Raw genomic sequence first — 16610 nt, 5'->3', positions numbered from 1 at the left:
TTGTTTAAGACTGGCTCCTTTGCTGTTTTTTTTTTCTCTTTTGGATTTAAGCCTTCAAAAATTCCTTTGGGGATTTTTCTGTGCTTTTCTGTGCAGTCACAGTAACATTGACCCCTCTCTGCCTCTCTCTTTTTCTCTCTCTATCCCTCCAGCTTTTTCTCCTGCTGCATCTCCTTTTCCAGAATTCCTCTTCTCCCAATATCTCACCCAAACTCTCATTTGTTTTCCCTCTCCTGTCACATATATCTTAATGTTTTTCATCAGTGCCCAGTATGAGTGTGGTGGTCATTTCTCTCTGCTGCCATGCCACAATGACCAGCACTGATGCCGGTTTGGCACAGAGAGCACAGACCACATGACAGGGGTCATTTGAGGGCCATGTACCACACTCCAGGGGGCAAAAGCCAGCTTGTTAAACTGCCACCCGGCCAATCACAGCCACTAAGTCGCTCATTTCACCCAATTGGAGATCAAAAGACCCACTTCATCATATAACATGTATTTAATGACTTAGAGTTTTGCAACCACTTAAAAACATCACAAAAAGTTATTTTACAGTTTGTGGAATTAAATCCACTAGACAAGGAAATCACTGAAGAGTCATTTTATAAAATAGCACATGAAAGACATTTTGTGATTATTAAAAAAAATAAAGGAAACTCTTAATATGCAGTAAATCAAATGAGTTGATTATTACTATCATAAGCTCTACCTCTTTCTCTCGTTTTCTCATCCTTTTGAGTCTGGCCATGGTCCTATGGCAACACAGATGTCTGCCATAGAGGAAAGAGCACAAATAAGAAGAGAAGAAGAAAAGAGAGAGAGAGAAACAAGTATGGGAGAAGAAGACGAAAAAAAAAATCAAGGAGGCAATCACATACGACGGAAAAAAAGGGAGCGAGAGAGAGAGACGAGCAACAGGCTTTTACTTATTTTCTGTTTTTTTTTTTTTTTTTTTTTTTTTTTTGTTCTGTTTTCCAAAACTGGTAGTTTTTGATCTTTGCAATAGGTTGTACAAATATATATATATATATATATATATATATATATATATATATATATATATATATATATATATAAAAGATTTAAAGATTTAATAAAAAATAGATGTATATTTTTTTTCTATTGTATTACATTTAACCTTTTAAAAATCAATATCATAACAGTTTCAAAATCATTTAGTCAATTCATTTACATTTTAATTAGGATTAAAGTTACCTTAATTAAATTTGAACATCAGGCATAAAATTACTTTCAAAAACAAAAAAGGAAATGAATACTATTTGGTAGAGAATACTAATGACTTTTATGATTTTATATATTAAAATGAACATTTATTTTCTTATTTTAATGTCCAAGTAAATTGCTGGTGTCACCTCAGCTAATTTTCCCATAGAACTATGTTACACTTGATATCGATAAACAAGTTAATGCTTCTGAACGCTCAGCACAGGTGCAGATACACCACCACAATGCAATTCATGAACTCATTAATTCATAAATCTGAATATTTCTAAAGGTGGCAAAACCAAATGCTACATTATAGAAAACATATTGTTTCTAAACTAAAAAAGAGAGAAAAAAAGACAAAGACAGAGCAAAAAAGATTTTCCCGAGTCCTGGATTTGCAATGGCATCCTGTGTTCTTGGATGTGCCGTTGCCAAGGCAACAGTAACTTGGTGACCTCGTTATTTCAGCCTAATCCAGCGCTGCAATTTATGGTTGCTCCACCCTTTTGCCTGGCTGCCCTGATAACATAATCATTGCAAATGAGGCACAGGAAGAAGAGAGAGATAGAGGGAGAGGGGGAGAGAGAAAGAGGGTGACAGAGTTAGACCGAGATCCAAAGATGAGAAGAGAATGGGAGAGTGAGAAAAAGAGAGGGAACCAAAGCACTAACATGCAGAGAATGACTGCATGAGTGAAGGAGTGTTCGTGTGACTGATGAATAAATCAACAGTGAATCAAACCATAAAATATAACTACTGTAGTTTTGAGTAAAATAACTCTTGAAATTGCTTGGAGACCAACCATTATCTTGTTTCAAACAAGACAATTTGGCCGGCTTGCAGTAAGATGTCATAACTGTATTTAAACTGTAATCGGAGAATACTCCCTTTTTATAATGAGTAACTAACAAGGCTGCAAATTCACAGTTTACATATCTGACATGCATTCAAAATAACCAGACATTGCAATGCAGCTGAATAGAAAGTGTGTATTGTATTTAAAGCGAAGGGTTTAGCTGCAGATATTTATTTGAAGTAAAATGGAAACTAATATGAATCTTCGGCTATGCCTCTTTAATTATTCACACCAAATTTGCATATCATTATCTGCATATCTCATTACCTCTGACAGAGACACTTGCATATTCAAAAATATCATTAGGCTTATATTCTATTGCATAAATTAACATGAATAATGGAGGACCGAACCCTTTAAACTGCTGGAAAAAATTGCGCTGATTTTGTTCCTTTTTAGATAATTTTGTAAATGTAATAGCACTTTTTGACAATTTGATACAAGTCAGTGTCAGATGTTACACAGTAGTGTCAACCTGTCTGTTAAAATTTACTATCACACTAATTTCAGAACACAAGTTTTTTGCAAATGCTATACATAAAAACACTGATATCATACATTGTTTTAAATATTAAAGCAACTGTATGCAATTTTATTTAAATTTTTTTTTTTTTTTACTTTGAAACATCATTTTTAAATGTTGGTCCTGGGGACCCACCAATCTGCACATTTTGCATGTCTCCCTTATTTAACACACCTGATTCAGATCATCAGTTCATTAGGAAAGAGCTCTGAACTGGGTCCCCAGTACCAAGATGAAAACCACAAGGCTTTAATATAGACTATAGCCTTAAAGTGACTTTTTGTATAGCTATCCATTGTAATTATGACAGCGAATTCCACTCACTTAACTGTATTGGGCTTCAACATCCCAAAAAATGTAGTAGCTTTAGGGGGAAAGGCTTTGGATTATATTTGCTTTAAACCCAAAAGTTGATGCAATGTTACTGAATGTGGCATATTACTGTCTGAACTAAGAATTGTATAAATAACTGTGGAGAACAGAAATATGTCACTGGGCTTAAGCACATATCATCATTATATATCCGATTGACCAGTGAAACAGCGATCACAATATGAAACCACTGTCTGTATCTTCATTCAGATTTTATGTCAATTTTTGTCTCAAAACAAACTGAATATTCTCCAAGAAAGGCCTAATATTTATAAAATAAATAATTACAAAATATACAGAGCAAAGGCATTGAGCAGTTCTGCATTTGACAGTGCTGAGAAAGCAGAGTAGGTTAGCGTTAGTACCCAAAAAATGTTTTTGCATTTGTGAATAATTGATAGCCTAATTATTCTGCAGTTCTCAGGCACTGTTAAGTGAGACTCTACAGTTCAATATTATCTGAGGACTTCAGTCCTTTTTATAGCATGTCACGCTTGTAGAGAATCTGTCATTTAGTTTGATTGACGCTGGAGTGTGAAGGAATGTAAAGTTTCTATAGAAAAACTTTTATGCATAACTAGTGCTTATGTAGAGTATGGACAATCATTTCCCAACAAGGCACATAAGATACAACTGAAAGTAGTTTGTAAAATTATTTGTTGAAAACTGCTCAGCATGTTGACATTCATGTGGATATTGACTCTGTTTGAAGCAGTTCATGGCAACATTAACAATGTAATATGTCTTTTTTACAAAGCCAATTTATATTTAACATGAACTAAAAAAGGCTTCATCATCTTCTAGTTGAAATATCTGATATAGCTTTTGCCTGTGGTGGTTTCTGACATCATGCACTCATTCCAGATTGGTTCAAATATACAGAAAGCCTGGTACAGGTGAAATTCTGCAGAGACATTAAAAATGTGAGAGCAAAAACACAACAAAAAGTAAAAGAGAGTGAGACAGAGGGAAGATCTAAAGAGACCAGTACATCTGAGAATAAGAAAATCTAAATGAGGACATGACATAAAGACTTATTTTATAGACTTGTATACTGTATATAAGTTCACAAAAATAAAAATGCAAAAGTTTTTCTTTTGAAAAAAAAAAAAAAGTAAAATAGCAAATTGACGCTAGCAAAATGTGTATACTTGCAGTTTAGAAAGCATGTCAGCTTAAATTTACACCGCATTACAACCATTTCTGCATATAAATATTATTCTTATATTGACCTTATAAACCTACCTTATTTACATTATAATTTTTTGCATATAAATTTATAAAGTAAAGAACAGATATTGCAAAAGTAATACATTTCTATTGTGACGAGAGTCTTATATGTATGAATAACTGCCTAGGATATAAGCAGAGAGAGAGAGAAAGAGCGAGAGACAAAGAAACAGTTCACCGTGTTGATTGTTGTCCAGGTCAGCGCGGTTGCTTACTAGTGCCATCTAGAGGTGATGTCGCAGCAAACACTGCACATGAGGCGAATGTTCTTGTGATTATTGTAAACTGTACAACATCAAACATTTCAGTGTACATTTGTGAGCAGGATACAAATGACCTGTGCCAGCCAAGATGTGCATGCTAAACATTTCGAAGAAACAAACTCTATCCTGTCTCTCACACACACTCACCTTCCAATGTCCTCACACTCAAGTTACCACGGCTGAACTAAACAACTTCCATCTGTAAGCTCTTCATTTATACAGTCACCACGCTTGCCAGACAAAATGGCTTCCACATGGCAATCGGACAGAAAAAAACAACATGGGCAGGGACAGCAGAAGGAGATTTAGCCAACAAAATCCAGCATGGTAGTGAGAAACCATCAGCCAGACGAAACAAAACAAGACAAGACTTCAAGACAAACCTTGTCCTCAGCACATCCTCCTGACTGAATACAAACCATCAGCAACTATTTGTTCAAATAAACCAGCAGAAAATAAATAAATGAGAAAAGACAAGAGCTTATATATATATAATTGACAAGGCTAATTGACTAATTCTATGTAATGCTAACTGGGTAACTTGCAACATAAGTGAAAGAAAAACAGAACAATACATTGTTAATGTCAATATATAGCTTCTATTATATAAGATATGCCTGATATCATTTAAAGTACAAAACACGTGAAAGATTGTCAGACCCAAAAAGAAACAAAAGTTTTTCTTGCATTATATAAGGTTTATGATGTCAAATAATGGCTTAGAATAAACAAAACTTAAATTTAAAGTCACTCTGTAAAATGAAGATGTTATTTGCTATTTTTCCCCCTCCATTGCAGCTTGGATATCTCAATCATGATTGTGATTGTGTTTACATCACTGATGCAAAAAAAAACAACAACAACAAAAACCACTGATAACATACATGATATGTCAGTTTCAAATATTAGGGATGAAGAATAAGGTATGAGAGATGAGAAAAAAAAATAAAAAACAGCATATACACAGTAGGTTTGAACTGACATGGGGGAAATAATGACATTATTAGGTAATCTATTCTAATATAATAATAATATTTTAACAATTTAAAATGACATATGCAGACAATCAATATTGTTTTTATTTGTCTTTATTATGCAAGTATGGTCCATACTGCACCAACACAACACAGTGGAGAGAAAATACTTTGAATAACAAACATCCACATATGAAATTTGAACCAGTAATCACACACACTCACACTTACACAAACTAAGGCCACTTCTCTTGAATAGAAGACTGTACGTTTCACATACGACAGCGGCACACCTTTTATTGTCGAGCTGAAAGTCACAAACATACACTCATCTAGGCTGTTTTCTTATGTATAGACTGACTCAACATTAAACATGTAAGTTAATACTTTGGTCAATTCAGAGATACTGTACTGTATATTTCAAAAGAGATTGGATGGTTGGAAATGCCACATCTCTCATTTCCCATCTGCGTTCTGTATGACCGCTCTCTCCTCTTCTGCAAAGTACATTGGTAAACATTGCTCTCCTCCACTCCTAATCTTTTTGTTTTTTATTTTTTCTCTGTCGCCCCTTTACTGAGCTGCTGAGGCCTCAGTTTTCCCCCCAGTAGTCACCAACTGTATGAGGCTGCCTGAGGCAGGCCGACCCGACCCAGTGGCCCAGCTGTAGAAGGTTCTGGAGAAACACAGAGAGAGTGAGGGGGATTGAGAGACAGGTGTACAATGATGGTGGTGCACGCTGGATAGAGAGAGAGCGAGATAATGAGAACAGAGATAAGGAGGGAGTCGGAGAAAGAAAAAATAAGAACTGAACGACAAGCCTTGTCTATTCTGGAACATTTTGGAGAAACTGTAGATGTTTTAGCCCACTGTAGCAACTGAAGTGAGACTACACATTAATTACCTCTAACACAAAGACTATTTATACTCCTCCTTCACTCATGTGCTTCTCTAATCCAGTCGGGTTTGCTGCGGCTCCTCTGGGATTATGGAGTTGCATCAAATACTCATCCTAATCTGTGCTGACTGGCAGGAGAGATTTGGCCATACTGGCCACATCTGAGCGAGGCACAGAGATATGCTAAAAAAAGTACAATCCCTCACAGTGCAAACCTCAAAACAGGTAGAATCATTTTGTGACATTTCTGAGAGGCATTTGAGTTAATATCAATTCCACTGAATATAAATGCGTGCGGTTTCTCTAAAAGGTCTGTTCTTGGGGTGATGCTTGACATTATTCACTTAAATTTGGATGTAATTCAATCATTCATGCAGGGTATGTTTGCTTCTAAGAGGCTTTTACTATTGCTTGTGGCTTTTTTGGTTAATATTACTGAATCAAATCAAATGTACATCTGAGGAAGGTTTTTAAGACCTGATTTAAAACATTTCTATTATCTGAAAGCAAGATTTTCTGTTGAACGCAAATCTGGTATAACAATAATTCTAACATGAGACCTACGTGATGTAATTCATAACAATGGATTTTGGATTAATGTGTATTTCAAAACCATTCAGATCTTAGCTGAATCACATGCTGCAGACATCAGGTCTCTTTTTGGAAGAACATTACTGCCCCTCTTCTGGTGAGGAATGGCCACTTTCTGATTTATCCAGCTGTTGAGGCTTCTATTTTCCAAACAGGTCAAATCTGCGATTTATGATATTATCAGCAAGCATAATGAAATCTGGTGCTCAGTGGACATGATAAACATGTACTCACTCTGCGATGTATTCCAGCGGTGTCCAGCTCCCAAAATCTGCGTCAGGCATGAATTTCCTGTTCATTGGTGTATCCAAGGTAACCCTGGAGAATGATGTCAAAATGTTGTTATCTCAGTGGAAAATGAGACTGTGGAACAGAGCCTGTGGCAATAGCTTAGACTAGCATGGCCTTTTGAAAAACTCACACCCCATATGTTAATGCAATCAGACAGCAGTCAAATGTGTACCGCACAGATCACTTACAGTAAAAATGACTGCAGATGCTCACACATAAAAAAAAAGAGAATTTATTGATATCTCACATATGTACAACACAGATTAATGAATACTAAAAGACAGGCCTCAAAATTGTCCCTATTTCCTTTCTTCGTGCTCCTTTTTTGGTGTTATTGAGAATATGTTGATGCACATTATTTCAAAGAAAAAAATGCAATACATTGCTCTGGATCTGAAATTTTCAAACATCTTTTTTCAGGTCAAATGTCCTGTTTCACTGTGAAATGTGTCATGTTATGGACGTGAAATGAGTTTTGAATGCCTTCTTGCACTGACTTTCATGAGAACATTATTGTATCAATAATATTGGTTAGGGATGTAACGATTCACTCAACTCACGATTCAGTTCAATTCACGATTTTGATTTCACGATTCGATTTGATTCACGTTTTTATTTTATTTTTTATACAAAATGAGATTTAAGATAAATTATAAATTAAATGTGTCCTTTTATTATTGCTTTGACAAAATGCTGCACATTCTTTGTGAAATTGAAATATAAAACTATATTAATATACTAATATAGCACTTGCATATTATTCCTCTTTTGTTGGTTTTGATTGCTTCTATTGTCCTCATTTTTAAGTCGCTTTGGATAAAATCTGCTAAATGAGAAAATTTAAATATAATGTAAATCTAAATAACAAAAACTAAATTAAAATTTTTCAAAACAAGCCCCAAATCAAATAAATACCACAAATCAAATAAATCTCTTCATATAAACAAAAGAAGGCTTTGTCTGTGTTCTTTCCATTTAAAATTAGAGGCAAACACTGCATTTAAATCATGATCCAAACAAAGATGCTGCATACATGCAACATGAGCAGTTTTTAATCGAAATTAAATCAAAATTTTGAAGCAAAAACAGAATGGTTTGACTTCTGTTTTGTGAAACTATACATAAAAATATCTGCATGAAACAGCGGACGAGCTAAATGAGATGCAGATTCACTCTCTGCCAGCAGGCGCTTAAAGCGTTTCCTTGGTTTCTACTGTAAACAAAACAGCGCCGCACTTTATGTATTTTATTTTTTTTACTATACTATGCATTATACAGAGGCTAGATAAAAAAGATGAAATACCATCTAAACTCTTCTAAATACAGTAAGTTCCCCCAAGACATGCATTCATATAAACTCCTACCCCTAAATGAATCACAATTTTTTTTAGCATCTCAGCCGATTTGAATCGTCACATATTTGAATCGATTTTCAACCGGCTCGCGGTTAATCGTTACATTCCTAATATTGGTTAATAATTACTTATTAATAATTAAATTACTGTTCAAAAATCTGGGGTTGCAAGAAAGAACTATTTTTATTGTGCAATGATGCATTTAATTGATCAAAACTGACAGTTAAGGACATTTATAATGTTACAAAATATTTCTATTTCAAATAAATGCTGTTTTTGAACTATTCAACAAAGAATCCTGAAAAAATGTATCACCGTTTTTCCACAAAAATATTAAACAAAAATACTTTTTTCAACTGTGATAATAATAAGAAGAAATGTTTCTTGAGCAGCAAATCAGCATATTAGAATGATTTCTGAATTATTTTGTGACACTGAAGGCTGGACTAATGGCTGATGAAAAATCTACTTGCATCACAGGAATAAATAACATTTAAAAATATATTAAAATAGGAAACTGTTATTTTTGTAATCATATTTCACAATATTATTTTTTTTTTTACTGTATTTTTTATTAAATAAATGAAGACTTGGTGACCATAAGAGACTTCTTTCAAAATATATATATATTTATATATATAAAAAAATCTTACTTGCTCCAAAATTTCAAACGCTAAAGTAACATTTGAGCTAAAAGTACCTTAAATTCACTTCTTTAAGAAGTACTTGATATTTTCACTTTGATCTTGACAGACAGATCAGTGTATATAGACAGATATGATAGACTGACAGATGCTCTTACGGAAGAATGGCCACAGCTACAGCTCCAGATGGAAGGCCACTGTTCTCGCCAGCCAGACTCTTGCAGAGCTGATGGACTGCAGCCTTGGCCATGCCGTACCCAACCATACCTGCATCCAAAGAGAAACATAAAACAGAGAATGGAGCAAAGAGCCCTCTTCACATGTTGAGTGCTGCAGCTCTCGCTCCATAAAAAAAAAACTATGGGACACAATGCATGCGCACACAGCACTTGAGAGCACCACATACACAAAATTCCCAACAACAACTCACAACAAACAACAGCTGTTGCTTTGAATTTGGTCAATAACCATTTAGTTGGATGCCTCAAGCAGAGAATAAAATGGATTTTGCAATACAAAATAAGCTAATTGAATGTGATTCCTCCTACACAGACAGACTATTTTTTTCTCACCAGTGAAACTCTATGCGCAGAAATACCAGTGTATTTAAAGGGGTCACATCATGAGGAATTAAATTAGATTTTCCAACGTACTTTATCACTTAAACTGTAACTTAAACTTTACACAGGGTGAGTACACAGAAATCGTTTAGGAACAGCAAAAGCAGTTCAGTTTAATTGTAAGGCTCAGCAGGAGAGTGGAAATGTAGTTTTAAAATACTATTAAAGAATTATTTCCTCACTGTCTATACTAGCAGCATTTTAAGCTTTATATTTAAGCTATATATATATATTATGTTTGTATCAATCTGAAGAAAATTGTAAAAAAAAAAAAATTAAAACTAAAAAAAATAAAACTTTTTACAAATAAAATTTTTTTAAAATCTACATTTAACAAAAATTAACTAAAATAAAAATAAGTAACAAATATTTATGATTTTTTTAGTACAAATTTTTTTATTATATTATAAGCAGACCTCAGGGAATAAATAAATAAATGATATGATATGATCTCTTTAAATACCAAAGAACAAATCTTAATATAAATTGATGATGATGTATTACTGGGAATGCTCTGGATATTTTTTAAGCAATGTTTGTTTGAAGTGTGTTTGTCTTTCCAGCTCCCCCTCTCTAGATGTTTGTTGGCTTGGCATCTGGAATCAATAACCAGCATGCTTGATGTAATGAGGGGGTAAATGCTACTTTTTTAAAGAATTTTTTTTCAGCCTCAAACTCAAAAAAATGCATGACAGCTGTTCCAAAAAAAAAAAAAAAAAAAAAAACACCCTTTAGGCAATAAGAAAGAGGGGAGGAGAAGCTCCATATTTTTTCTTTTCTTTTTTATATTATCTTTCTTTTTTATTTTATTTTCAATATTCTCTAAAACTTGAGAATTCAGTATTTTGTGATCGTTTCAGCCATGCTGCATGACCCCTCATAACTGAATGAACTTTGTGGGTCACAATTTAAATCACATGCTCTATCCTAAGGATTTAGCTTAAACTCTCTTTGGTATGTCTGATTTCCAGACTGAACTTCAGCTTTGAGGTCAGACGATCCCAGCGCACCCAGCATATCCAGCATACCAGGACTTTGCAGCTTAGCACAGATTTTTTAGCTTTATAATATATAATTATATAATATGTATATATATATTTATAATAAATAAGTTAAATGCATAATTAAAACGGATTTTATAGAATATAACAGGAAAATAAGTCACCTAAAAATCATTTAAAATGCAACATTACATATTCTGAGGGTTTGGGTGAGATTTATTATATATTATTATAATTTTTTTTTTAATTTCACATTTTAATTTAGATTGGGTTTTACTATTAGGATGATGATTCTTTTAATCATTTTCGTATGCAATTATACATTTAGTTTTTGCATGTTTTTGCTTTGTAATTAAAGTCTTTTATTTTTTATTTTAGTGAAATTTCAAATGAAAATATTTAAACATAAAATGCAACTTTAATTAGTTAATCAGTTAGCTACTTAACCATTACTGCAGCTGACATTACTATCACGACAGCTGTCTTTACTTTGCCGTCATCAGTGTACTAGTTTTTTCAGCTTGTGGTGTGACTAGCACATGGTAATGATCATGTACGGTTGTAAGAGCTGGACAGCTCTATCAGAAATGTTCACCAGAGCTTGCTCCTGTCTCTTTGAACAAGATACATCAAACGGTCCAACTACAGGTTCCCTTCATATCATATCAAAGCAGTGTTCCTCACTGCAGGGCATTTCCTGTCTAAATCAGTTCTGTGTGGGTAAGGAATACAGACTCCAAAACACAGTCCATATGTGTTCCCAGCTCCAAAAAACCTGCTGACTCATTCCCCCCTTCCTGGCCCCTCAACAAATGAGAGCAGTCTGCTGATGCTGGAGGTTTTCAATAGTCTGGAGGCGACCTCTGTTGTGTGCTTTATTGAGTTTTGTCACTAAAGATATAATGACATGAGTTGAACATTTCACATCTGGGGCTATGAAAAGATTTGGGATGTGAGGCAATACGTGAAACTAATCAAGTACAATAGAAGTGACAGCCAATTCAATACTACAGTATATACACTTTCAATGGTAGGAAAAATGTGTTTGCTATTATAAATGAACATTATAACTGACTTTACCCACCTAAGGTAAAACCTCATGAAGACTGACGTGTTTTCCTACATAAACAATATGATTTAGCCACTCTGGCGGTATAAATGCACCTTTATGCAATTAACATCAAATTTTGAAGTGTCCTCAGGTAAACCTGTGCTGAAAATACATTTATAACATGTGTTTTCCAGTAGGCAACACATCTCAGGAGTATAGGGATGGATGCTCCTACTGTACCTGGAGTGCCTTCCAGTGAGGCCTTTGCTCCAGAGAGGGTCAGCAGGCCTCCTGGCTTCAGGTGGAGCGATGCAAGATGACTGGAAATGGTGGAGGTCCAGACACTCTGTTTCCACATCATATCAGAGTTCTTATACAAGTCTAAAACAAGTGAGAGAGAAAAGAAAGTTTATATTATTAACTCCAGCAAAACCCATTATATTATAAACTGATTGAAATCTACTATAAAATATAACCTAGGAGAAAAAAAAGCTTAAACGCCTCCCAAATACTGTATGTAGCAGACATGAAGGTATTAAATGGACCATCGATAAATATTCATTAGCTCCCCTTTAGTTGTGAAATGTCAAATAAGCAGGCTCACACAGAATCTATACCCTCTTTCTTTGTCATTCATAAAATTGTACAAATCTATTAATAATTTTTTTTTAATAAATCTATTAAAAATGTGCTTTCAGCTACTAATAAGTGTAGTACTATCAGCTCTTTTTAACACATTTTACCATGCTCCATAGAAAATGCAACAAATAAATTAATATAAATAAATACATAAACAAATAAAAAAACATAAATTTAAAAACCAATAAAGAATAAATTTAAAATAAATGTAAAAATTACAATAATAAAAAGAAAGTCTGCAAATTCTGTCCGGGATGAGAGATAAGATATGCTGACCTTTTGAGCCACAGTTTCCTCCAGCCCATCCTCCTGCCACACAAACAATGGCGTCAACCTTGTGTTCTCCAAGTAATGTGGCTACATCCGATGTCACCTGCATCAAATCACTATATTGATGAGACAATACTCTACATGCTCTATGTGCTTTGTACACCCTTACGAAAAAGAAGTTTATTCAAGTGTGCTATTAGTATACTTAAAATAGGAAAGTATGCTTTTAGTTTACTTTTTATGTACTTCTCAGAAATGGGCTTTATGTACTCCTCAGAAATATACTTAAAATGACATTTAAGTATACTTGACTTTATACTTACAAATAGTCTAAATATATTTGAGCTAAACTTTTGCTCCTACAATCCGTGTTTTCATTGTTATACGGTAGTAGAGGGCGCCGAGTACACATCTTCTGTACAGAACTCCAAAAAAAAAAACACAAGTGAAGAAGAAAAAGAAACAACAGATACTAACACATGTAACCAAACACGATCATCTGACATGAAACAGCATCAAAACTGTAATGTTACAGAATAAAATGTAGTCCGATGAAGAGGTAATAATTACAGTCAAGCTCTGGGGCGTTGATAGACTCCATCTACATTTTGATTATCATTCTGAATCCAATTCACAGTCTTTTTTCAGCTTTTTGTTCAAAATGTTATTTCTTTATTATTTTTTGTATGAAACTTACCCACATTAAGGTGTTGCAGAATGCATGAAGCTATGAGTATACTTGCAGTATAAAACTACTAAACTAGTAGTTTACTGAGAGTATACTTCAAAGTGAACAAAGTATTTAATTAGTAAACTATCACTAACCTATAAGTTCATTTGCAGTACAAACTACAAACATAGAGGTAAAACTAGTTGTGTACTCAAAGTTTGCTACTGTTATACTTAAAGTATACTTAAAAGTATACTTTTTATATACTAGAAAAGTGGGCCAATTTAGTCCCGAGGAGTAATAAAAAGTGGTACACTTACTAGTATACTTACTAGGACAGTGATATTTGTAATACTTGCTACATAAAGTATACTTAAAATATACTTGAACTTTACTTACGTATACCTTAAAATAAACTTGAAGTATACTACTTTTTGGTAAGGGCAGTAAAAGAAAAATGAATGCCATGTCCAAAGGAATACAAAAGCAGAACATCGACAGCAAGGTTTATAATGGCCTAGGGTTGATAATTTCAAGTGTGAAAGCACAATAGTATTAGAAGACCATAAAACAAGAGACACAATGCTGTGGCACAAGGAGGACAGCTCCAATGGGTGCCATATAACTGAGACTATTATTAACAGCATCTGAAGTTAATGGCAGACTCAATAAGGCCAATAATGAGAAAAGAAAATAGCTTGTCCAGAACACTGGGTATGTCATGGCAAGACAGGTAATTATTTCGGCAGTGTAAATGGAAAGCAAATGGCAGCATGGCAGGCAATTTAATAAACCCTATGTGCTGACAGAGACACGGCGATGTGACGTCATGACTTTGGCTCCACCCACCTGAGCAGCTTGATCGGTGAATGACTCGGAGAGTTTCACCAGCACGTTTGCGTTCGCTTCTTCATTCGCGACGATGTCAATACTGGCAACCCACTTTAACATAAAAAAACACGGTTTTAGCAATGCTACAAGTTATAAGCCTACATGCTATTGAAATAAACATGCAAGCATAATAATGCAAAATCCAGTCGCATCAACAGGTGTCAGTTTCAGCACACGCACCAACTCACAGTGACTCAAGAGGCGTTTCTACTCACCCATCCTTTTGACTTAAAATAATGCACACATGCCGAGCCGAGAGCTCCTTTTCCTCCGTAAACAAGGACACGGTTCGCAGCTGCCATGGCTTTTCTCCGCTGTGAGCCGCTTCAGCAAAGATGATGAAGATCCTTTCAGCAAACACCAAGACAGAGAGAGAGAGAGAGAGAGAGAGGGAGGGTGGGACACACACGCCCTTGTTGTAGCGGTTAATGATTGGTTCAATCCCGCATTCCGCCCTAAACTCCACAGAAAAATGAAAGACATCTTTAGAGAAGACGAAGCTTTAAAAAACTAATTATAACGAAAAGTAAAAAAAAAAAAAACAAAGAAAAAATATCACTTTATTACCCAGAAGAACAAAACAAAACTTCTCATCCTGTCACTTGACAAAGAACCTACTAAATATCTATTAATTTATTATAAATCAATATTAAATATTTTACCTTATGTAAATTTTGAACTTTTAGTAGTCTAAATAGACTAATAGTTATTTTTTTTCTTATAGGCTGTATTTGAATCACTACAATATCTACAAACTGAAACCAACATTAGGTCTATTGCCCTTTAAGCATAGATAATAAAGTACAAAGTTCTCTCATCTCATTTGCCAAAGTCATGGTGATGTAACTTCAGCAAGCCTTGCTGTAGGCTACAAGCAACAAATTATATCGGGGAAATAAAATAAAATAAAATAAAAGGGAGCAAGGAAAACACATGCCTTACCCAATTACATATGCAGTGGCCAAAGGTACAGACTACTGTCACTCTCTTGCTACACAAGTCATTTTACACTTTTCTTACTCTTTTTTTTTTAAATTCAATATTCAGTTTGTTACAAATAACTTTTTACCTAAATAAAAAATGGTGAAATGAATGAGGGTGTCAAAGTACCCCCAAAACCAAGAGCAAGATATATCAGCCATAAGCTAAGGATGGTGGAGAAAAAAATGTGCTGATAATGTTAAAGTCAATGGTAGTAAAGCAATGTAATTGTGCAAGATTACTTTCATACATTTTATGTAGTTTATTTTCTAAGAGTAATTCACAGTCACACAAATGCAGTAATGTAAAGCTTCATGCACTTTGATTACTTGCATTTAATACAAAGCTGAATGTGTACGTTTTTGCCACAAGAGAGCAGCATACTACTGTGAAGAATCAGCGATGCACTTCCCAAGTGCTCCTGAGCAGGGGCATCACAAGCGGGGGAAAGGTGGGGACCAGAACAGGGGGATCCTGAGCCGATTCAATCAAGATGTTGCTTAGGTATGTAGTTCAGTATTATCTAAGAGGCATACTATAAGCACTAACCATTACGCATTGCAGCCTTAAGTTATGTGTCAAAGATCACCAGCCTAATTGTATATGCTTTTTAAAGATAGATAGATGCTATCTATGCATCTTCAAAGAGAACATTAGCTGCCTGCATATTGCCAAGAATGGCTTTTGGGTTTCATATTCAAACGCTGGGATCTCAACAGGCAGCAGAGCAGAGTTATTAACCCCAAAGGGAAGCCTGATCTGTTCGTTGAACCCTTGCTCTTCTCTACATTCAATATTCACCAAAGAGTTTTCTTCAGGCTCTGCAGGTCCCCTGAGCGAGTGATGAATATATTAGGAGAATACATCATGTTTTTGAGAAATGACAACAACATAAACAGTAGTGCTGGAAACACAGCTACAATGGTTGTCTTGCCAAACATGCTTTTGCAAAAAATGTACACTAATTTTCTTGCAGTTTTTAATGATATCTGGAATACATGAAACGTAAATGAGATAACGAAGAGTTTATAATGAAATTGTCAGGATGTAATTAAGAGCATTTAGAAAACATACAGGATCTTCATTTAAGCCTGCTATAATGAATGTTTGTGACGGGACGAGCCAACGACAGACACAGTGGGCGTGGACGTCAGGCCCCGGAGAGGTTTTTATTTTAACAGAAAAAACAACAAAAGAGGAATAAAGTGTCCAAAAGGGGAACAGTGTCCCAAAACAACAGGGAATCTGGTGTCCTCGTCG

The 16610-nt window shown here is 34.7% G+C and overlaps 1 protein-coding gene across 1 annotated transcript; it reads right to left on the bottom strand.

Moving 5' to 3' along the window:
* Positions 1-6002: 6002 nt before the first annotated feature.
* qdpra (quinoid dihydropteridine reductase a) lies at positions 6003-14730 on the bottom strand. Its single transcript, XM_042755401.1, has 7 exons — positions 14585-14730; positions 14328-14420; positions 12815-12911; positions 12140-12280; positions 9386-9494; positions 7172-7255; positions 6003-6124 (listed from the first exon to the last, which is right to left on the bottom strand). The coding sequence occupies exons 1-7, from the start codon at positions 14669-14671 to the stop codon at positions 6022-6024; spliced, it is 714 nt and encodes a 237-aa protein (XP_042611335.1). The 5' UTR covers positions 14672-14730; the 3' UTR covers positions 6003-6021.
* Positions 14731-16610: the final 1880 nt, after the last annotated feature.

Source organism: Cyprinus carpio, unplaced genomic scaffold (assembly GCF_018340385.1).
Source record: "Cyprinus carpio isolate SPL01 unplaced genomic scaffold, ASM1834038v1 S000006694, whole genome shotgun sequence".
In the NCBI taxonomy this organism is placed as follows: Eukaryota; Metazoa; Chordata; class Actinopteri; order Cypriniformes; family Cyprinidae; genus Cyprinus; species Cyprinus carpio.
The sequence above is the reverse complement of the archived record's forward strand: the minus strand, read 5'-3'. Positions and strand labels throughout refer to the sequence as shown.

Coding starts and splice junctions, on each gene's coding strand:
- qdpra (XM_042755401.1), bottom strand. CDS start 14,671: ATGGCAGCTGCGAACCGTGTCCTTGTTTACGGAGGAAAAGGAGCTCTC. Junction 9,495..12,139: donor CTCACTGGAAGGCACTCCAG/GTACAGTAGGAG, acceptor CTTTGGATGCAG/GTATGGTTGGGTACGGCATG. Junction 6,125..7,171: donor CCGCTGGAATACATCGCAGA/GTGAGTACATGT, acceptor GTGTTTCTCCAG/AACCTTCTACAGCTGGGCCA.